This window comes from Diabrotica virgifera, chromosome 4 (genome assembly GCF_917563875.1).
Source record: "Diabrotica virgifera virgifera chromosome 4, PGI_DIABVI_V3a".
In the NCBI taxonomy this organism is placed as follows: domain Eukaryota; kingdom Metazoa; phylum Arthropoda; class Insecta; order Coleoptera; family Chrysomelidae; genus Diabrotica; species Diabrotica virgifera.
This window is the reverse complement of record NC_065446.1, coordinates 233,541,962-233,565,141: the sequence shown is the minus strand read 5'-3', so window position 1 is coordinate 233,565,141 and position 23,180 is coordinate 233,541,962. Positions and strand designations below refer to the sequence as shown.

General features: G+C 33.1%; 1 protein-coding gene across 3 annotated transcripts in view; it reads left to right on the top strand.

The window, feature by feature from the left end:
- The first annotated feature begins 4,572 nt into the window (after positions 1 to 4,572).
- LOC114338882 (uncharacterized) overlaps positions 4,573 to 23,180 on the top strand; it is a 103,135-nt gene continuing 84,527 nt past the window's right edge. For all 3 annotated transcript variants that reach the window (XM_028289514.2, XM_028289520.2, XM_028289527.2), the window contains exons 1-2: positions 4,573 to 6,506; positions 15,775 to 15,965. In XM_028289514.2, coding sequence (XP_028145315.2) covers positions 4,724 to 6,506; positions 15,775 to 15,965 — 1,974 coding nt within the window. In that variant the 5' untranslated portion in view covers positions 4,573 to 4,723. The remainder of the gene's footprint in view (positions 6,507 to 15,774; positions 15,966 to 23,180) is intronic.

Below are 23,180 nucleotides of genomic sequence, written 5' to 3'. Positions count from 1 at the left end.
ACAAAAGTTGCTAGCATCAAAACTAAGCGAGTTACGCTCAAAATAAAGTAAGCCTCCCTTCCGCCCTTTTTTGGCAAAAAAAAATCGTGAAAATATCCCCCTATTTAGCACCCCAAATGAAATTAATCCTTACCGCTTTACAAACAGTTTACTTTACTTATATAATTTTTTATATGATCTGTAAATTTCACCGAAGGGGAAAGGAAGGAAATGCAAAATTTTGACGCCTGTCAAAATTTTCAATGTATTTGAAAACAATGAAAACTAATAAGTATTTTTGAAAAATTTAAACGCCGAATGAATGATTACTTTATTACCGAGGGCCGAAAGTCCCTTAGAATGAATAAAAAGTTTCTTTTGAATGAGATATTTGAAATTGAAAATCACACTAAATTTTCTCTTAGTTTTTCACCCTTGTAATTTATTAAAATAAACATTATAGAAGTTTTCACGGACTTTCGGCCCTCGGTAATAACGTAATTTTAACAGGATTCGAAAAAAATTAATCCAATTTAAATAGCATTAAAGCCGAAAGTTCGTACCCATCCCCTTAAAATGCTTATTTTTGAAAGAGTTATAGTTGAAAGGGCTTGAACGAGTCAGTAATCACGAGTGTATGCTAACTTTGAACAGCCATATCTTAACTAATTTTTATCTTACAGAAAAACAAAATGAAACTAGCACATTTATAAAATAGGAAATAAGCCACAATATTATTAAAAAATGATTTTTATTAACGTTTCGGCTTATTTCCCATTCTAAATAGTTAAAATTGTAAAAATGCCACAAGAAAATAGCTTCAGAACAACATTTATAAAATACTCTGGGCTAATTAGCAAAATTCATGGAAAAGTTATTTACCAGCAATTTTATTGCTGGAATCGAATTATAAGACTCTATGTATTAATAATATAGGTATGCAAAGTCCGCAGATAGTGTGCTACTTTTTTATAAACAAAATGGCGCCGACAAATCGTATTTTTTTCAATTATTGCTCTATAACTCCGAAGATTTTAATTTTACAACAAAAAGACTCAAATAAAAATTCACCGCAATTAAATTCTGCATAGAGATATGTTTTTCACGATTGGCTCCGACGAAAATTTTCCTCGGAAAATGCGAATTTTCCTAACAAAAGCTATAATTTTCAAATAAAGTTTTAGGTAAGTAATTATTAATCAATAATTAAATAACTTAGTGACATCAAAGATTTCTTGGTATAGATTGTAATTCCAGAAGCCGGTGAAAATTAAACGAATATTTTAGCAACAATTCAATTGTTAATTAATAATTTACGATCGCAATAATAACCAAAATAATCATGATACATTGATCAAACTTATAAAGATTATAATAAAGATGAGATGCTTGTTTAATATTTTATCGACAAAATATAATTTTTTCTTTTTTTTTGCATAATCTTTAAATTTTGAAAAAAAATAGTTATAATACGTTGGTCTAATTAGTAAAGTACAAAGAAAGGTCATTTACCAGCAATTTTATTGCTTTAATCGAATTATAAGATCTTATATATTATTAATATAGGTATGCAAAGTCCACAGATAGTGTGCTACTTTTTTTATAAACAAAATGGCGCCGACAAATCGTATTTTTTTCAATTATTGCTCTATAACTCCGAAGATTTTAACTTTACACCAAAAATACTCAAATAAAAATTCACCCCAATTTAATTCTACATAGAGGCATGTTTTCCCGATTTGCTCAGACGAAAATTTTCCTCGGAAAATGTGGGTTTTCCCAACAAAATCTCGAATTTCCAAATAAATTTTTTGGGACAGTATTTATTTATCAATAATTATATAGCTTGGTGAAATAAAAGCTTCCTTGGTATAGATTATAAATTCAGAAGCCTGTTAAAATGAAACGAATATTTTAGCAACAATTCAATTGTTAATTAACAATTTACAGTCGCAATAACAACCAAAATAATCATGAGACATTGATCAAACTTAGAAAGATTATAAAGGTGTGATGCCTATTTAATATTTTGTCGACAAAATATAAACTTTTCATTTTTTGGCATAATCTTTAAATGTTTAAAAAAATTGTTATAAACAAATTAACATTTCTTAGAAATTGTTTATTATATTCTAATTTTAAAAAATACTTAAAATGCGTATTTCATAGGTCTTGAAAATGAATGCTTTAAAAAAATTTTCCAACCATTTGCAAAAAAGTTAGGAAACAGCAAAATAAATATACGATTTCTCCATTGTTTATAATTTGTTTTAATTGTTTCAAAGCTTAAAAGTGAGTCTATGGTACAATCTAATTACTCACAAAGAATGTCAAAAATTAGTGCAAAGGTTATATTTTAATCCAAGATTAAACATACTTTTTTTTGTAATTTTTAGCGCGAAGTAGGCTTGATACAGAGCCGGAGATAAAATGTTCACTCGAAGCGACTGACACGCTTAAACTCGCGCGAGTTGTGTATGTGAGCGGGTAGCTACGGTACTGTATTATTCTACTTTCGCGCGTGTAAATTACAAAAAAATATATTTATAACCTGTAATTAAAATATAACCATTAAGCTGATAATCGGTATTGTTTTATAAATAATTATCTTGTACTTTAAACTCACTTCTACGCTTTGAAAGGATTAAAAAAAATTATTACCACCATAGTAATAGTATGTTTACTTTGCTGTTTCATAACTTTTTTGCAAATGGTTGCAAAAAAGTTTTAAAGCATTCATTTTCAAGATATTTGAAATGTGCATTTTAGCTATTTTTAAAATTATAATATAATAAAAACTTTCTGAGAAACGTTAATTTGTTTATAACTATTTTTTTTTAACATTTAAAGATTATGCAAAAAAATAAAAAAATTTTATTTTGTCGACAAAATGTTAAATAGGCATCTCATCTTTATAAGATTTCAAAGTTTGATCAGTGCATCATAATTATTTTGGTTCTAATTGCGACCGTAAATTATTAATTAACAATTGAATTGTTGCTAAAATATTCGTTTAATTTTCACCAGCTTCTGGAACTATAATCTAAACCAAGAAATCTTTTAAGTCACCAAATTATTTAATTATTGGTAAATAATTACTTATCTAAAACTTTATTTGAAAATTAAAGATTTTGTTGGGAAACCCGCATTTTCCGAGGAAAATTTTCGTCGGAGCAGATCGGGAAAAACACGTCTCTATGCAGAATTTAATCACGGTGAATTTTTATTTGAGTGTTTTTGTTGTAAAGTTAAAATCTTCGGAGTTCTAGAGCAATAATTGAAAAAAACATGATTTTCGGGCGCCATTTTGTTTATAAAAAAAGTAGCACACCATCTGAAAACTTTGTATACCTATATTATTAATAAATAGGATCTTATAATTCGATTCCAGCAATAAAATTGCTGGTAAATAACTTTTCCCAAAAATGGCCTATTCTCCGATAATCAGCCCAGACTAAAAAGCAAAACCTACATTTTTTTATTCTTTGTGATTTTTCGTATCACTAATACTTTAAGTTATTTAAAAAAAAAAGGTATTTTTCCTAACTTTTTAGAAAACATTTTTTTTTAAAACTAATTGTTTTCAAAAGTAAGTAGTTCGAACAGGTCAAACCTACAGATTGTGTAAACAATACACATACATATAAACAAAATGGTACAGCGGTAAAGATTAATTTTATTAAGTGTCCTAATAGGGGGAGACTTTCACAATTTCTTTTACCGAAAAAAATGGTCCTACTTTATTTTGAGTGTAACTAGCTTAGTTTTGATGCTAAATAAAATTAAAATAAAGCGTTTTTTAAAAACTTTTAAAAAATTTAAGAGGCTGTTCCCAGAAGTTACTTAATTTTGTGGATATGTCACGTTGAAATATTAGATTTGGAATTTGACGAATAAGAATGTATTTTTCATGAACTAAAACTTTGCTTTTACTGCGTTTATAGACTTCGTTAATATACACCATTTTTCGCTTTTTTATAAGCTACTTTTTTGCTAAAAATATTTTTCCCATAAAATCCTTTCTTTTTGAGTTATCTGCGAAAAATCGCCTAAAAACTTAATTTTTTTTTTGTTGAAAAATAAACATCTTCACTCACAAATCACTCGAAAATCTTGACTTACTTAAAAAAACTCTATAGAACGAAAGTCGCTTAGAATTAGTCAATTTATCCATTTCCGGACTTATTTTAAACGCGCGTTTTTTTTACCCTCGAGAGAGAGAGAGAGAGAGAGAGAGAGAGAGAGAGAGAGAGTAACTGTCAGCCCAAGTAAAAACAAATAACAGCACAAGTTCAACTATAGTGTGGAGGGTAAGTAGAACTTAAACCCAAATTTCTATGCAACTCCCGAAATGACCCCGAAAATTACACTCCAAAACGGTCTTTTACTGGGCTAGATAGAAGGTACGGGCATTGTATAACTAGACCATTGTGTAGATAAACAATGGTACGGGTTAGTTTCAGAACTAGTTCAGGTATGTATGTCCTCAGTAACGAATCTTGGCTGTATAGCCCTGGTAACTAAGATTACCAAACGAAAAAGGAAGAAGAAGATAAATCTAAATAATGTGACATTGTCAGTAATATCATTAAGTCTAATTTTCAATACACTATACCTTTTATATTTCGTTAATTTAAAATGTACAAAATTTATCATTGTAGTGCTACTCAAACCTTAACACACTTTTTCAAAAATTTGCCGGAAAAGATACCCGTTTCAAAAGGCTTTTTCAGAAAACTAAATAATGTATCCACAGAGTTCAGGAAGACTAAATATGAACGGATATTCTGCACGTTCAATATCTAATAGAGCGTTTAGTGATGAATACGAAGAACCGGTAAGAGACTCTAGTAGATATAGAAGGGGGGCTATTAATTCACTAGACTATTGTTTCTGCTCAGAAGAAGCAATAGAACTTCCCGCACCAATACCCGTTAAAAGTGATGTTGGCTCTTATGCATCCTCCAGATTTTTTGATGGCAATGGACCTAGCCAATATTCTAGATCACAAGTCATTCCGACAGAAGAAATGGACGATAGTAGTGATAATTTAACTGCAAGAAGCACAAATATTTCTTCTCTTGGACCTTATACAAGCGGTAATCTAAGGAATGGTAGTGGCAAATTTAAAAGGAACCAAAGTGATGTTTTTCGTCTTGGTTCTCAACGAAAACCGGTAGTAAGGCTCAAAGTACATGCTTCGGTACAAACTAGCGAAACTTACCTTAGCACGTGTGTTGGTGTTGAATACTATTCACAACGAAATGGGCAAACTAGGGCAGTCGATACCGGAAGAAGCCAAAGGAAGGTAGTCAGACCTAAAGTCGACAGATCTCTTAGAGAAATAGAAATACCAAGTGATAGAAGCGAAATGAAAAGCCATGTGTGGTTACCTGAAAATGGTAAGTCTATGGCAAGTAATGGTACTAATACAGAGTCGATGGTAAAGCGTCAGGCGTCACTTGGAAGAAAACTATCAAAACTGCGTTCACGGGACCCACTAAGAAAGTCATCCCATTTTACATCACTATCAAAACCTGCACTACGAAATATATCCACTGGTTATATTGATCCCGACAAGTCGTTCATGAGCAGTCGTTCAAGAGATCCAATAAGAAAGTCATCCCAATTTCCAGCAGCATCAAGATCTGTAGTAAGGGATGCATCCACTAGTTATCTTGAATCTGATGATTCATTTGCGCCAAGTTATTCACGAGATCCAGTAAAAATGTCCTCTATCCATTTCGGACCACAACCAAGATCTTCAGTGAGAACTGTACCAAGTAGTTACCCCAGTTATACTTCTCCCAGTTATGTTTCTCCCAGTTTTATTTCCCCTAGCGAATCCAAGCCGTATTACACACCACAAACCAGCAAATTATGTAAAGCTAGAGCAAATATATGTGCGCAAAGATTTAAAATAGCATCCCATGCATCCGTTCACACAATGGAGAACAAGTCTACTATATATTCTTCCTCCGAACTTGTTGGAGGACGTAAATCAAGAGTTTATGAAAACTCAAAATGTAAATGTTTCAACACAAGATGTTTACAAAAAGCAATAAGAAAGTTTGTGAGAGAAGCCATAGAAGAATCTTTAAGGGAATCGGGAATGTCGCAGCTAGATCTAGACGCTTCCATGTTAGATCAAAGAACTCCTTCAAGGCAACAAGGCGTTCAAGTAGTTCCAAGTACAACAGATGGTATAATGATGTATAGGTCAGAAGGAACAAGTGGTTACTTACCTGTTATTACAGACCCTGTGCCCAACGCCTGTGGATGCTTATGTATATGTAACCCTGATCCAGCAAGATCTCTGAGAAACGTTAATAGATCAGATAGGGCAGTAGGCGGTAATTTAGACATGTTATCAGAAATGAGGATCTCTAGGCCAACTGTGTCAATAATAGATCCGAAGATAGCTTCTGCTGTGGCGATGAAAGACCAATATACTGAACATCAAGTTGGGGCAGGTTGTAACTGCTGTCAGACCTCGTCGAAGACTCGGTTATTGTGTTCTCAGAGAAGTAAGTATTTATAATGCCGGATTTATGTTAGGACGGGGCGTGTACGACACGGGCCATGGAACAATAGACGGCACACGTGCCCGCTGTCGCTCCGCCCCGTTGTTCTATAGACTAGCAAATGTCTTTCATATCACACGATTCTTCAACGTGCAACCCGCAACTCAGCCGTGTCATCCACGTCCCGTTCTACGATAAATTATTAGCCTTAAGGGTGCATAAATATTATTGCTCCGCTCTTGATATACATAGATACAGGATTTAGTCGGGAAGAAATTTATTAAATTTTTATTTATATTATATGACTTGTATATATAACTTTTTAACTATTTAAAAGCTTTAAAAGGAAATCCGTTATAAATTGAATTGTAGAGGTTTTAACATTAAACATGTCTTTCGTGTCATACTAGTTCATCATTGTATGTTTATTGCTTACTTACCAACTACTTTATGCTCATGTGGGCATCTTCTTCTACTTCATGTGCCATCTCTTCTAAGAAGCTCGGCAACCATCATGGCAATTCGCACTTTCGATACCGCTGCTCTAAAGAGATCAGCAGAAGTGTAGTTAAACCAAGCTCTCAAATTGTTTTACCAAGCTGGAGATGCATCTTCTTCCACATCTTCTTCCTTCTACCCTCTATTATTCGTTGTAATACTAACTGCAACAAGTTATAACGCTCGCCCCTCATCATATGTCCCAAATATTCCAGTTTTATAACTTTAATTCTATTTAAAACCTCTCTTTCTTTTCCCATTCTTCTCAACACCTCGACATCCGTGACTTTATCCACCCAACTCATTATTCATATCCTTTTGTAGGCCCATAACTCGAAGGCTTCTAACTTTTCCGAAACATCTTTCTTTAATGTCCAAATAAAATGATACGGAGAACACTTAGCATCTCATAAGTCTTATCTTTAAATAAATTGTAATATCCTTGCTACAGAATCCTTTTTTTAGTTTTAGGCCTGGATCCCGCGTATACCAAAAAAAAAAGTTGATTAATAGCAAGCTGAAAATTTTTTAATAGCTTAACGGTGTCCAGTCGGACAAACTTTGATGAAGGGAAACACTGGAACAGGGAAAGTTTTAATTGTGGAACAGGTTACAGGTTTCGAACGTCAGTTTACGAAAACGTCCCATGTATTTTATCGGACAGAACTTCCAATTGATTTGTTAGTTTCATTAAATTCTCATGCAAAAATGAGACTGCTATTTATCGGGCGACTACGAACTCCCCCACGCTACCTAGGTACTTAGATAATAAGGCGCGTTTACATGTATCCAGTAACTGGCGCCAGTCGCACTGGAACGACAGTGCTGGCATCATGTAAACGCTTTTTTGTTCCAGTCCAGCGCTGTCTGCCAGCGCTGTCTCGAATAGAAGGCTGGTCTATTTTTCGTGCCAGTGGTACTCGTCCGCGTCCCCTCTAACCCCGTGCCAGTGGTTGTAGACACGTGTAAACACAGCGTTCCAGTCGCTGGCGCTGTCGTACCTGTGGTTTCAGTGGCCGTATTAGGATTTTTTTTAATAAGAGTGCCAGTGAGCTTGGCGCCAGTTACTGGATACGTGTAAACGAACCTATCCAGCGCTGTCTTAGTCAAGCACTCGCATTTCAGTGAGACTGGCGCCAGTTACTGGATACGTGTAAACGTTACTATATTTTTGTGAACAAATATATGGTTTTTATTTTACTTTATTGTATTCAAAAAGGAACTCAATTCCCAAAGCATGAGCGAAAAATTTAAATGATTAAATAATGAAACTATAACATAATAATCGAATAAAGTTTGTTTATAAATCTACATTAACTTACATACCATAACAAAAACTACAGTTAAACAATAACAATGCTTAATTCTAATGTCTGATTATTGATTAAAATATGTAAGAGTGAACACTATATTTTAGATTTTAAAAGATAGCTGCATAATAATTGCAAACTGACTTAATGAAGTCTAATTTGGTAATGTTTTGATTAACGTGATATTCATTTAGCCTATTTTCAATAAAATCAACTTTTCTTTTTGCCGTTTTATCAAGTTTTTTTGTCTGTAAATGTCTGTAAACGTTAAATGTCTGTAAATTTAAATATGTCAGGATGTGATTTATCAAAACATTCGTTAAATTTCAAGTGAAATGATTCACATGCGTTTGTAGTAAATATAAGAGATGATGAATTTGAAGTCCACATTTAAGATGGAAATCTTCCGTTGAATCTTCCGTTAAATAATTATCACCTAGGTAATCACAAAATTGCAAAACTCTTATCATCTTCTGGCATAATATTAAAAAGTTTCATCAGAAAAAAGTCACCAACATCATTTGGATCTAAATAAGGAATGCCGAAAAACAATTTTAAACGTTGTTCTGAAGCTATTTCCTTGTGGCATTTTTATGATTAATTATTTATATGGGAAATAAGCCACAATTATTATTTATTTATTGTGGCTTATTTCCCATATAAATAATTAATCACAATTTTAAACATTTTCCAATAACAGTTTGATTTTTATATTCCGAGGACAAACCTAAATTTTGAATTTTTCGGTACCAATTTTGTGTTAAATGAAATTTGCAACAAAAATAATATTGTCGGGCCACACTAACTTGGCTGCATTTTGAATTGCTATTTCAAAATCAGAAATTATTCGCTTCGGTTTGAAATTTAAATTCAAATCTATACATATTGTTATTAATGTATCAAAAGTACTTTTGTACGATTGCTGTGATTTATTTGGTAACAAACAAAATACTAGAGGGATATAAAAACCATTTTTGTAGCCATGTCTAAACATCTGACAAAAATATTTAGAACAGTATTGAAAAGTTCCATCTACATACAAAGAATCTACATTACACAAAAAGTAAAGATTTGTGAAACAATTAAAAATTGCGGAATTATTTTTCGTAGATAATAAAAAGTTTTCACCTGTATTTGTTTTTAAATTTAAGTTCTCTAACACTTGTAGAACTTCTTCCTGTGACTTGGGCAATGATGGTGTGGATTTTTGTCTTGCAGCATAGATATTTCTTCGAACGCAAGAAATGTCTTTCGTCGTCAGCGGTAAATTGCTGAAATTTCCCTTCCTCAATTCCTTGTGGAAAATCTTTAAAGGTTTTTCACATATATCTTCTACAGCTTTCCTCTTTGTAGAATTACTAAAAATTGGTCAACGTGGATATCTGGAGCATGATTATGCTCCACCGATGCTTTTTCAAGAATAACTTAATTTTCATCACCTTCCTTTGTGTACACTTTTTGTTGGCACCCTTTTTTGATGCATCGCCATCTAACTTTTCCGTCTTTGTAGACATGAGCCTTTGAATATTTATATTCATTAATTATTAATAAAAGTTCTCCCCTTTGACTAAACATAGTCGTTGGATTCGCCATTTAAAAGTTAAACACTAACGGGCAAAACCGGACACTATACCGTAATACTTGCAACTGAAGTGAATAACTGAAAATATTTATATTCTTACTTTCAACTATAATCAGTTTTGGAATTTCCGGTCATTAAGACTTAATCCCAACTTTGTCGGCGATGGGGCAGCAGGTACTTGGGATTAATGGGCCCAGGTAGTTCGTGGGGCAGTTAGATAACGCCGTATTTATCACCAACATAATTTCTGTCATTTGAAATGTTCTGCGTGTCGGACTTATTAAAACGCCCAATATTATTTTCGGAAAAACATTTTTTCATATATTATATAAAGGTTGTGAAGCTATTGAATAAACTTAAAAACAACCTGCTAGTTTTCACAATCATAAACTTGTCAGGATTTTCAGCTTGCTATTAATCAACTTTTTTGGTACGCGGGATCCAGGCCTATTTCTTGAAAGCATATCTTTCCTGTCCTGTTCTTGTTTTAATCTCTTCTGTGTAGTTATTATTTTCATTAATTATTGTACCTAGATATTTATATTTTTCAACTTTTTTTAAAGTGCACTTAAAGTCAAAAAAATGTTGATAACTTAATAACATTTATATGGTATATGGAATATAGAAAGGAGAAATCCAGAAGCTGTTATCAAGAAAATTACCAAATGGAGACCTGTATCAGGCAGACCATGAGAAAGACCAAAGACCAGATGGGAGAACCAGATAGTGGAGAACTTTAAGAAGATAGGAGTTAGAGAAGGGACAACCATAAGCAAAAACAGGAACAAATGGAGAACTATTGTAGAAAACGCCAAGTCACACAACCAATTGTAAAACCAAAATGTTAATGCGGATTGATTCAAACAAGTTTTTGATCAAATTTTAGTGTAGAAAACGTTAAAATACCGTTTTTTACATTTTCCTCCATTTCCAAAAGACATGTCTTTCGATTTGACTAAAAATTTGCTTAAAGGTAGCCAAAACACAGGACTTTAAGTGGTTAAAAGAATTTGTATCGTTTTACAATACAATAAAATACGTGGAATAATATCAGAGTCAAAAATATAGGCGTCTGCTATAAGTACAATTACTTCGGAAAATATCGACCATGCAAAAAAATGGTTAAGAAAATTATAGTAATTATTGTAAACACAATTTATTTGGATCAATTTCAGTTCCTACCATTTTTGTCGAAAAGTTGATAATTGCGGAGATATTGAACAAAAACCACTGCTATCAAATCAATCAGGGCTTATGCTCGCGCCTTTACTGCATACGTACTACCTGAAATATTGATTTTAGCAAAAACATGAAAGAGATCAAAATTGTATAAAATTTAATTCTCTCCATTTTTGTATAGGTACATTTTTGTTATAAAACTAATAATAAACGGGATAATTCAATAATTATTCTGTAACTGTCACTCTTTCCCCCATAACTCGGAAAATATCGACGGCACAAAAAAATTTATAATAGAATAAATTATACGAAATCATATTTTCCACAACTTCAGTCCTTACACTTGTCGAAAAGTTAAATATGGCGAAGATATTGAGCAAAAACGGTTCTCCATATTCGCGATTTTAAATTTACACTACTATTGACCCCCTTAAGATTAGAAAAATAGAATCTTTCTTGGGTAGCTCGGCATGCAAGATCAAATGCTAACCCGATTGTACTATATAATTTTGACTCTTTATTGCATGTAACTTTTCTTGTATTGTAAAACTATACAAATTCTTTTAACCATTAAATTCCTCTGTTTTGGTTATCGGTGGGCAAATTTTCAGCCAAATAGAAGAACATGTATTTAGGGAATGAAGGAAAATGGAAAAAAAGTATTTTATCGTTTTCTACGCTAAAGTTTGATCAGCAACTTGTTTTAAAACAAAAAACTTGTTTTACTGTAAAATCGCTTAAAATGATATTTTGAGAAAAGAAAAGAAGACGAAACAGACCTTCAATGTCTTATTTCTACCTCCCCCCCCCCCATGTTTTTCATTGGAAGTATGGTAGCAGCAGGGGGTCCACAGAAACCACTATATTTTTTAAAGTGGTCTACGAGAAAAAATAGTTTGGGAACCTCTGATCTAGACTGATCCTTAAAATTACCAATAATGGTTGAGCTATCAAAATACCTACGTAGTTAAAATTGTTTGTGCGATTAACAATTAAGCACAAATTAAAGCAGTTAGGTATAGGGAATTCTTAAGAAATAAAAAAGTACCATAAAATATCATTTCATTACAATACTAAAATACAGGATGTTCCATTTAAGAAAACTCAGAAAATACTAATTTTGAGTTTCGATCAACCCTGTATACTAAAATTAAACATTTAACTATACCAATAATTTTTAACAATAGTAGACTATATTAAAAATTAAACCTCGACACCGTAAGGTACAAGAGGACGGCTTAAGTAAGTAAGTAAGTAAGTATTAAAAATTAATTTGAACAAAAATATAGTTTTTGATGTCAGACTACTACAATTCTACAGGGTGTGAAATTTGCTACGAAATTAATAAAAGAAAACGTAATTATATTTTAAACTACCCTATAAAATATTACAAAACCTTATATTTTAAGAAAGAATTAATCGAGGAGACTCCAAAAATGTAAAAATATATGGGGTGTCCCATTTAAAAAAACTAAGTTACAAGCAACTTCCGGTATAACCAGAAGTAACAAATAGATGAAAATGTTTTCATTAAATAGATCACTCTTCAAAGCCCCTTCATTCAAATTTTCATGATTCTGTTGCTTTTAGTTCTCGAGATATTTCTAATAGGCCGTTTATCTGCCTCACCCTATATTGATCAGCGTAAAGGCGTAAAGGGATTGCAAAGGAGATGTAAAGAATGTGTCAGCATGAATTAAAATGTATAGATATACTAAACCCATTAACATGGGTTTAGTATATCTATTTTTGTTCTTTCTTAATAACCATATAGTGCAGTCAATGAATGTTTTCACCTCCGATTTCGTTGAACCTCCATCGATTTTCATGAAAATTGGTGAGTCGTTAGAGGATATCTCAATGAACAAAGGTGACATGATGCCAACTTGCGCTTTTACCCTGGGAGTGGATGCCACCTCTTCTCGGGGGTGAAAATTATTTCATTAAAAATAATACCATAAATCGATAGAGGGACAAACTATAAGCTAAATTTGTTATATAAAGTTATTAATGTAAATCAATACTTTTTGAGTTATTAAAGATCAAGGATTTTATTTTTTCTTAAAAAATGCATGTTTTAAAGATTTTTTCACGTATAACTCAAAAACTATAAGCTTTTACAAAAAAGTTATAATTACCAAAATTAAAGATAATAAAACATTGAATGCACTTCTCATTTAAAGAACTACACTTATGTTAATTCCAAGTGAGTTATGGGTAATTGAAGGTATATTTTGTTCGAAGAGTACGCAAATCTAAGTATTCAAGCTTAAATAACGGGAAAACGATGCATTTTATAAATTTAATACTTGTCAAAGCACTTTGGAATACCCATCAAATGAGCTCCAGTAGAAGTTAATAGCATCAAAATTAAGCAAGTTATGATGAAAATAAGAGAACCCTTTGGAATTTTTTTGGAAAAAGTGAAAAAGAAAACATACGCCATTTCCACAAAAACTAAAATTTATAGAAATCCTTAAAATAGTTTCTTGATATTAGCATAAGTAATGATTTCAACAATTTTGACCGGTTTAGAACGCATGTTTTTGAAAAAATATGAAATTTTATAAAATCTGAATTTTTCAAATTATCGTAGTTTTCATTTTCTTTTAATAATAACTCCAACAATACTCAATATACGAAAAAAATTATATATAACCAAATTTTAGTTTTTTCTGTAACAAATATTTTTCCGTTTTTACTATTTCTCTTGGGTACAGAATAACCGAGACAGAAACGTTTAAAGCTTAAATTGTACTGCGAAAACCATGTAACCGGGACAATTTAACCTTTTATTTTTAAAAAAAGTAAGGAGTTTAAAAGATCATGTTCAACGTGGTTTAAAATCCCTTAGTTTTAGCTTTCAAGTGGTTTTTAATCGAAACTGATGTCTCAAAATTAACGGAAGTATTAAAAAAAAACAATAACATTTTTTGGAAAAAAATTTTAAAAGATAACTTTTGAAAAAATTTTGGAGCATAAATTTTAATACTATCAACTTGTTCGCAGGCTCATCTGATAGATATTTTTAAATACTTTGACAAATGTTTAATAAGTTTATGTTATAAAATGCATAATTTTCCCGTTATTTAAACTTGAACGCTTAGATTTGGGTAGTCGCCGAAAGAAGTATACATTCAATTACCTATAACTCACTTTTAGTTAATACTAACAGATTTTTCTAATAAGGAATTTATTTCATTTTTTATTAGTTTCAATTTTGGTAATAATAACTTTTTTGTAAAAACTTAGTTTTTGAATTATTTATAAAAAATCGGTTAAAAACATGCATTTTTCTCACTAAAAATTAAAATCTTTTTTCTTTAATAACTCAAAAAGATGATTTATTTCAATAACTTTATATAACAAATTTTGCTTAGACTTATTCCCTCTATCGAATCATGGGGTTATTTTTAATAAAATCATTTTCACCTGCGATGTCACCTTTGTTCCTTGAGATATCCTCTAACCACTCGCCAATTTTCATGCAAATCGATGGAGGTTCAACGAAATCGGAGGTAATAGCTCATATCCACCTTCAGTGACTGCACTGATATTGTTACGGCTATGGGTACATAATTCGCAAATATTTTACGTGTATCCCTACTTTTTCTGTCTTTACACGGCAAATTACGTGTAGTAAAATTCACACTGGTATGGATATGTAAACATTACTAGAATGTCATTCTATTTGAAAATGTCATCATTAATTTAAAGAGATGGCTTTTGAATGTTCTTGGATAAATGTTATTTTTATAATTGCAAATTATTAATTCAGTTAATAAATATGATAATTTTTTTACTAACTATGTATTCAGTGATTGTAATAATTTATATGTACAACAAAAACTAATACTCAATCGAGAAAAGAGGAAAAGTGTTAAAGTAATTTTTTAATAGTATATTGTTATGGAACGCTTACAATTTTGAACATCTTTAACAACAAAATACTTGGATCACAGAATATATTATCCTGATGTATTCTCTGCTTGGATCTTCCACAAATAATACACAATAAATAACTTTTTATTAAGTTGTCACTGATTGTCAGTGTCTGACTGACAATATTATATTCGGCTGAGTGCGTTGTAAGACAAAGATAGATTTGGAAAATATTACCACGGTATTATGTTTATTTTTTTCAAATCCTGAAAAAACCAATAAATATTTTTGAAAAATTTAAACGCAGAATGAAAGACTAAATTATTACCGAGGGCCGAAAGTCCCTTAGAATAAATAAAAAGTTTATTTTGAATGAGATATTTGAAATTAAAAATCACACTAAATTTTCTCTTAGTTTTTCACCCCTGTAACTTATTAAAATAAACATTATAGAAGTTCTAAGGGACTTTCAGCCCTCGCTAATAACGTAATCTTTCATTCTGCGTTTAAATTTTTCAAAAATACTTATTAGTTTTCTCAGGATTCGAAAAAAATGAATCCCCATTTGAATAGCATTGCAGCCGAAAATACGTACCGATCCTCTTAATTTATAAAATGATCGTATATACAGTAATCTTCTTCTTATTCTTAAAGCGCCCTCTCCTAAATGAAGATTGGCTACTACAATTGCAAAGTAACCCTTCAGCTGTTCTTATTAGCTGGTCAAAATTTAGCCGTGTCCATTGTGGAATGTTTCTTAGCCACGACAGTCTTTTTTTCCTGCAATAATAATATAACTATATTCAAATTCTTTTCATAGGAGCAAGAGATATTGAATCACACACAGACGAATCTGCTAAAGTATCCTTCGTTGAGGAGAGCATTCTAAGTGGATCTCTCCAAGATGGAAGGCATGGGATTTTTCATAAGGCAGCTGACGATCGGTTTCCAGATCCATCGATTACCAGATTTCCAAGTCACGGAGCCGTCTCGCATAAAGACGAGCAAAAGGTGAGGAATATTGATCTTCTTCTTCTTTTTGTGTAGACATGACTCTGTCTTCCCACTGATCGTCTTCCTATTGGGGAACCGTCTCTCCATTCTACTATTCTGTTTTTCACCCAGTTATTAATGTTATCCACCTTGCATCTCCGTCAGATATCTGCACTTCTAGCTCTATACCATAGTGTTTTACGATCGATTTTTCAAAGTGTTTGCATCTCTGCTGTTTCTAGCATTCCTTTTGTCCTTTCTGTATCAGGTCGTGTTTCTACCGCGTATGTTATTATTGGTCTGATGACTGTTTTGTAAATTCTGCCTTTCACTTCTTTTCCGATATTATTTCTCCATATTGTTTCGTTCAGGCAACCTGCAACTCTGTTTGCTTTATTCACCTGATCTTCCACTTCTGTTTCGAGCTTTCCGTAGCTAGATAGTATGATGCCTAGTTATTTAAACTTCTTAATTACAGTCGGAAAAATGAAAGAATAGCCATGAACGATCACATCAATCAGATATTTTGTATTATAAATAAAATAAATTTCGACCAAGAGTCAGGATTCTGTTAACCGAGATACGATAGTATCAAGCGGCGCCGCTAGGAGGAGCTTCTCCAACAATGCGTCTCAGAATACCTTAAGAACACTTGGTCATTTTGTACTCTAAACCGAGTAAAGCATGAAAAAGAAAAAGAAAATAATCGTTTTCGTTTTGATTCAATTCGAGTCTCTTGCCATCCTCTGACACAGTGTTTCTGGGTCTCTACCCTTTATCGAAGAGGCTATTGCAAGTAGACTGAATTGAATCAACTCGAGACGAAGAAGAACTGCATCTATTAAAATATCTGCAGTATATTGTGGTTAGACTGTCCTCTAACGGGGAATGACAAAATAAATAAAATAAATTTCGACCAAGAGTCAGGATTCTGTTAACCGAGATACGATAGTATCAAGCAATTATTTTATTTATTTTGTCATTCCCCATTAGAGGACAGTCTAACCACAATATACTGCAGATATTTTAATAGATGCAGTTCTTCTTCGTCTCGAGTTGATTCAATTCAGTCTACTTGCAATAGCCTCTTCGATAAAGGGTAGAGACCCAGAAACACTGTGTCAGAGGATGGCAAGAGACTCGAATTGAATCAAAACGAAAACGATTATTTTCTTTTTCGTTTTCATGCTTTACTCGGTTTAGAGTACAAAATGACCAAGTGTTCTTAAAGTATTCTGAGACGCATTGTTGGAGAAGCTCCTCCTAGCGGCGCCGCTTGATACTATCGTATCTCGGTTAACAGAATCCTGACTCTTGGTCGAAATTTATTTTATTTATTTTGTCATTCCCCGTTAGAGGACAGTCTAACCACAATATACTGCAGATATTTTAATAGATGCAGTTCTTCTTCGTCTCGAGTTGATTCAATTCAGTCTACTTGCAATAGCCTCTTCGATAAAGGGTAGAGACCCAGAAACACTGTGTCAGAGGATGGCAAGAGACTCGAATTGAATCAAAACGAAAACGATTATTTTCTTTTTCTTTTTCATGCTTTACTCGGTTTAGAGTACAAAATGACCAAGTGTTCTTAAGGTATTCTGAGACGCATTGTTGGAGAAGCTCCTCCTAGCGGCGCCGCTTGATACTATCGTATCTCGGTTAACAGAATCCTGACTCTTGGTCGAAATTTATTTTATTTATTTTGTCATTCCCCGTTAGAGGACAGTCTAACCACAATATACTGCAGATATTTTAATAGATGCAGTTCTTCTTCGTCTCGAGTTGATTCAATTCAGTCTACTTGCAATAGCCTCTTCGATAAAGGGTAGAGACCCAGAAACACTGTGTCAGAGGATGGCAAGAGACTCGAATTGAATCAAAACGAAAACGATTATTTTCTTTTTCTTTTTCATGCTTTACTCGGTTTAGAGTACAAAATGACCAAGTGTTCTTAAGGTATTCTGAGACGCATTGTTGGAGAAGCTCCTCCTAGCGGCGCCGCTTGATACTATCGTATCTCGGTTAACAGAATCCTGACTCTTGGTCGAAATTTATTTTATTTATTTTGTCATTCCCCGTTAGAGGACAGTCTAACCACAATATACTGCAGATATTTTAATAGATGCAGTTCTTCTTCGTCTCGAGTTGATTCAATTCAGTCTACTTGCAATAGCCTCTTCGATAAAGGGTAGAGACTCAGAAACACTGTGTCAGAGGATGGCAAGAGACTCGAATTGAATCAAAACGAAAACGATTATTTTCTTTTTCTTTTTCATGCTTTACTCGGTTTAGAGTACAAAATGACCAAGTGTTCTTAAGGTATTCTGAGACGCATTGTTGGAGAAGCTCCTCCTAGCGGCGCCGCTTGATACTATCGTATCTCGGTTAACAGAATCCTGACTCTTGGTCGAAATTTATTTTATTTATTTTGTCATTCCCCGTTAGAGGACAGTCTAACCACAATATACTGCAGATATTTTAATAGATGCAGTTCTTCTTCGTCTCGAGTTGATTCAATTCAGTCTACTTGCAATAGCCTCTTCGATAAAGGGTAGAGACCCAGAAACACTGTGTCAGAGGATGGCAAGAGACTCGAATTGAATCAAAACGAAAACGATTATTTTCTTTTTCTTATTTTGTATTAGCTATCTTTTTCTATAACAAACGTTTGTTATTTATAGAAAAAGACAGCAAATACAAAATAAGTGATTGATGTGATTGTTCATGGGTATTCTTTCATTTTTCCGACTGTAGGCACTTTTAAATACAGTGATGAGCGCGGTAATAACCGGCAAAATAGCTCAAAAGATGGAAAACGTAATACATTGCGAAACAAAAAGAGATGAAACTAGTGGAGGTAGAAATTATCGTTATAAACGTATTAATTAACATTACATTACATAGTTTCCCACCTTTAAACGTATTAGAGGAGTATGACATCTGTCAATGTGACAGTAGATTTGTATATAAAATACTCCTGTCACACACGTCTAAAGGTGGGAAACTATGTAATGTAATTAATACGTTTATAACGATAATTTCCACCTCCACTAATTTCATCTCTTTTTGTTTCGCAATGTATTATGTTTTCCATATTTTGAGCTATTTTGGCGGTTGTTAGTGCGCTCATCACTGTATACATTTTACAAAGGATCTAGTATTTTTGTTTTTGGTACTTTTCCATGAATTTAAAAATTTTTAGGTAACGGTATTTAATATTTAATGACGATTCAGAGACCACTACCATCTCTCTATGGACCATTTCAACCTCTTGGTATCTTCAGGAGAGCCTGTAGTGATGCTCTGACTCGGAATTAAATATTTTCGCGCCGTGTGCCAATTATAATGAAATAATTAACATTTAGACGAAGTAGCGACCTCTATTAAATAAAACGTGAAACCCAAGCGACTCTAGCTTTAAATAAATAAATATTCAAAAATCTTTTGGAATTCTTAAGTCGGAAACAAATTCTCTCTTATACCTATACCCTATCCTTCTAAAATTTGCAAGGAAATGGGTGACGAATTTAGAGACATGGGGAATCTAAAATATGCATTCCACAACACATCAATTTGTCAAGACAAAGATCAACAAATTAGTTTCCTAGTACTCAATACGTGAGTAAAAACGCAGGTAGGTAAGGCATTTAATATTTAATTACGATTCAGAGACCACAACCATCTCTCTATAGACATTTCAACCTCTTGGTATCTTCAGTGGATAAAGTCCCACATGGAAAACTAATCGATATCCTCGTTTGAAACTTATATCTCCAACAAAAAGCAACAGTTCGACTCGAAAATGAACTGTCCGAAATTTTCACAGTCGAAAAAGGAGTCAGACAGGGTTGCATACTGTCACCAGCATTATTTAGCATATACTCTGAAAACATCTTTAGAGAGGCCTTGGACGAATCAGAAGATTGTATTGCAGTAAATGGACCACTTATAAATAATATTAGATATGCAGACGATACAGTATTGCTGGCAGATAGTGCGCAGGGGCTCCAAAGGATCATGGATAATGTAGAATGTAGAAGCATGTAACAAATACAGCCTAAAACTAAACTGTAAGAAGACAAAAATAATGATCATTAGTAAAAACACCAACATAAACGCCCAAATTACGGTAAACAATACACCCCTAGAGAGAGTACAGAAAATATGCTATCTGGGCTGCAACATTAAGGATACTTGGGATCATAGCTACGAAATAAAAACTCGTATTGAAAAAGCCAGAAGCTCTTTTAACAGTCTTAGGAAAATTATGTGCAACTTGTCTTTAAGTATCAATATACGCATAAGAATTCTTAGATGTTACGTCTTTAATGTCCTATACGGAGTTGAAAGCTGGAGCCTGACAGAAGATGCCATAAAACGGTTAGAGGCGTTTGAAATGTGGTGCTACCGACGTATGTTGAGGGTCTCATATATACACCACACAACTAATATAACTATTCTCCAGAGGCTAAGAAAAGACAAAGAAATAATAAGCACCGTAAAGAACAGAAAATTGGATTACTTCGGCCACATTATGCGTAATGAAAAATACCGACTGCTACAGTTGATTCTACAAGGCAAGATTGAGGGCAGGAGAGGCCCTGGACGTAGACGTATATCCTGGCTGGCCAATCTTTGGAAGTGGACTGGTCTAACGTCAACTGATCTATTTCGAGATAGGTACTTTTAGATTCTAAAAGAATAGGCACTTTTAGATTCTTGAAGAAGGTATCTTCAGGGGAGCCTGTAGTAATGTTCTGACTCGAAATTAAATATTTTCGCGCCGTACCTATGCCAATTATATTGAAATAATTAACATTTAGACGCAAATAAAATTAATACGAGGCGAAAATATTTAATTTCGCGTCAGAGCATCACTACAGGCTCTCCTGAAGATACCAAGAGGTTGAAATGGTCCATAGAGAGATGGTAGTGGTCTCTGAATCGTATTTAAATATTAAATGCCTTTACCTACCTGCGTTTTTACTCACGTATTGAGTACTAGGAAACAAATTTGTTGATCTTTGCCTTGATGAATTGATGTGTTGTGGAATGCACATTTTAGATTTGTTTGAAGAGATAATTTGTTTCCGACTTAAGAAATCCAAAAGATTTTATTTTTGAATATTTATTTGTTTAAATAGAGCAAGAGCCCGTGGCCGCTAGGCATTCCATATTTAATAAAAGCTGAAAGTTTCTCTGCGCATGTCCCCAACACAGATAAAAACGATCAGCAAGTACGGACTTTGGATCGTAGTTACTTGACTTTGAGCAGATAACAGGTAGCAATATACATAAGGTGTGTAAATATTATATTACTTTCCTTAAGGTATAAAAGCTCAATTTTATATACCGACGGCTGAAAGGCAAACATGACCAAGCGACATTTGGCTAACTTTACAGTAGATCATTTCAAAAACTCTAGATATTGTTTGTAAAAAATCACTACTCGCCCAAACATTTAAAATGCAATCTAACAAAAATTTACTATAGTATTTTTACTACAAAAACGTTATTACGTAGGACAAAATTTTTGACGTAAGAGAACTGTCAAAACATTAGAATGTGACTTTTCATTATTGCTATGTTTATTATAAACACGGCAATAATGAAAAGTCACATTCTAACGTTTTGACAGTTCTTTTACGTCAAAAATTTTGACCTACGTAATAACGTTTTTGTAGTAAAAATACTATAACTGTAAAGGAGTAAAATGGAATAGGTACCAAATGAAAGTTGTTCTTAAATTTACAAAATTCTAGTCGCTTGGTCTCCGAAAATTGTTAAAAATGTCAATTATTTTAAATTACCAAGCGACAAAAAATTCATCGTAGCTACATGAGGATACAATCAATCGACGCAGAAAAATTTTCTGATTTCAGTGATATATATAACTCTTCTTCTTCTTCTTCTTCTTGTTCTTCTTCTTCTTCTTCTTCTTATTCTTCTTTACGTGCCATCTTCGCGACGAAGGTTGGCAATCATCATTGCTATTCTCACTTTTGACACTACAGCCCGAAAGAGTTCAGTTGAGCTGCATCCAAACCGTTCTCTGAGATTTCTCAGCCAGGACATTTTTCTCCTAAATATGCTGCGCCTTCCTTGAATCTTTCCCTGCATAATTAATTTTAGGAGTTCATATCTGTCACCACGTGTTATATGACCCAAGTATTGAAGTTTTCTTATTTTGATGGAATCCAGTATCTCCCTGCTGTTCTGTATTCTCCTTAGTACGTCCTCATTGGTTATTCTGTCTGTCCAGGAGCATAGGCGTAACCAGGGGGGGGGTTTTGGGGGTTGTAACCCCCCCCCATTGGGATGTACTTTGAGCTCTATACGCTTAACACCATAGCCCTCAGAGACCTTCCAGTAGTTGTAACCCCCCCCTTCAGGTAGTTGTAACCCCCCCTTAGGATCATCCTGGTTACGCCTATGTCCAGGAGATTCTCAGCATTCTTCAATACGTCCACATCTTAAATGCTTCCAATCTATTGAGGCATTGTTTATTGAGAGTCCATGTCTCCACACCATACAAAAGAACTGAAAATACATAACATTTTAGTACTCGCTTTCTAAGATTTAGGCTGAGGTCTCTACTACATAATATTTGTTTCATATTAGTGCATGCACTTCTAGCCTTTTCTATTCTGATTCGGATTTCTTTGGTATAATCTTTTGTTTCACTAATGTTTGTCCCTAAATAGTTATAATTCTGAAGTCGTTCTATCGTTTTATTATTTAGTGTAGATTTATGTTTCTAATATTTTTCTTTGATATAACCATGAATTTCGTTTTCTTTATGTTTAGTGACAGACCAAATTCTTCACTCGTTGCAACAACCTTTTCTAAAATTCTTTGTAGATCTGTAATAGTTTCTGCTATTAGTATTGTGTCATCGGCGTATATAATTTCACATATGGGTAGGCCATTTATTTTTATGCCTGCTACTTCATCTTCTAATGTTTTTTTGAATATTTCTTCGGAGTATGCATTAAACAGTGATGGCGACAAGACGCAGTCCTGTCTAACGCCTCTTTTGATTTTTATTTTATTGGTGTTTAAATTATTTATTCTTATGACAGCTTCTTGTTCATAATACAGATTATTTATTATTCTTATATCCCGTGTGTCGATGTTCTTTGTTCTCACTAGTTTTATTAACAGATTATGTTTCACCGTATCGAATGCCTTGTTATAATCTAGGAAGCAGACATAGATGCCCTGGTTTACATC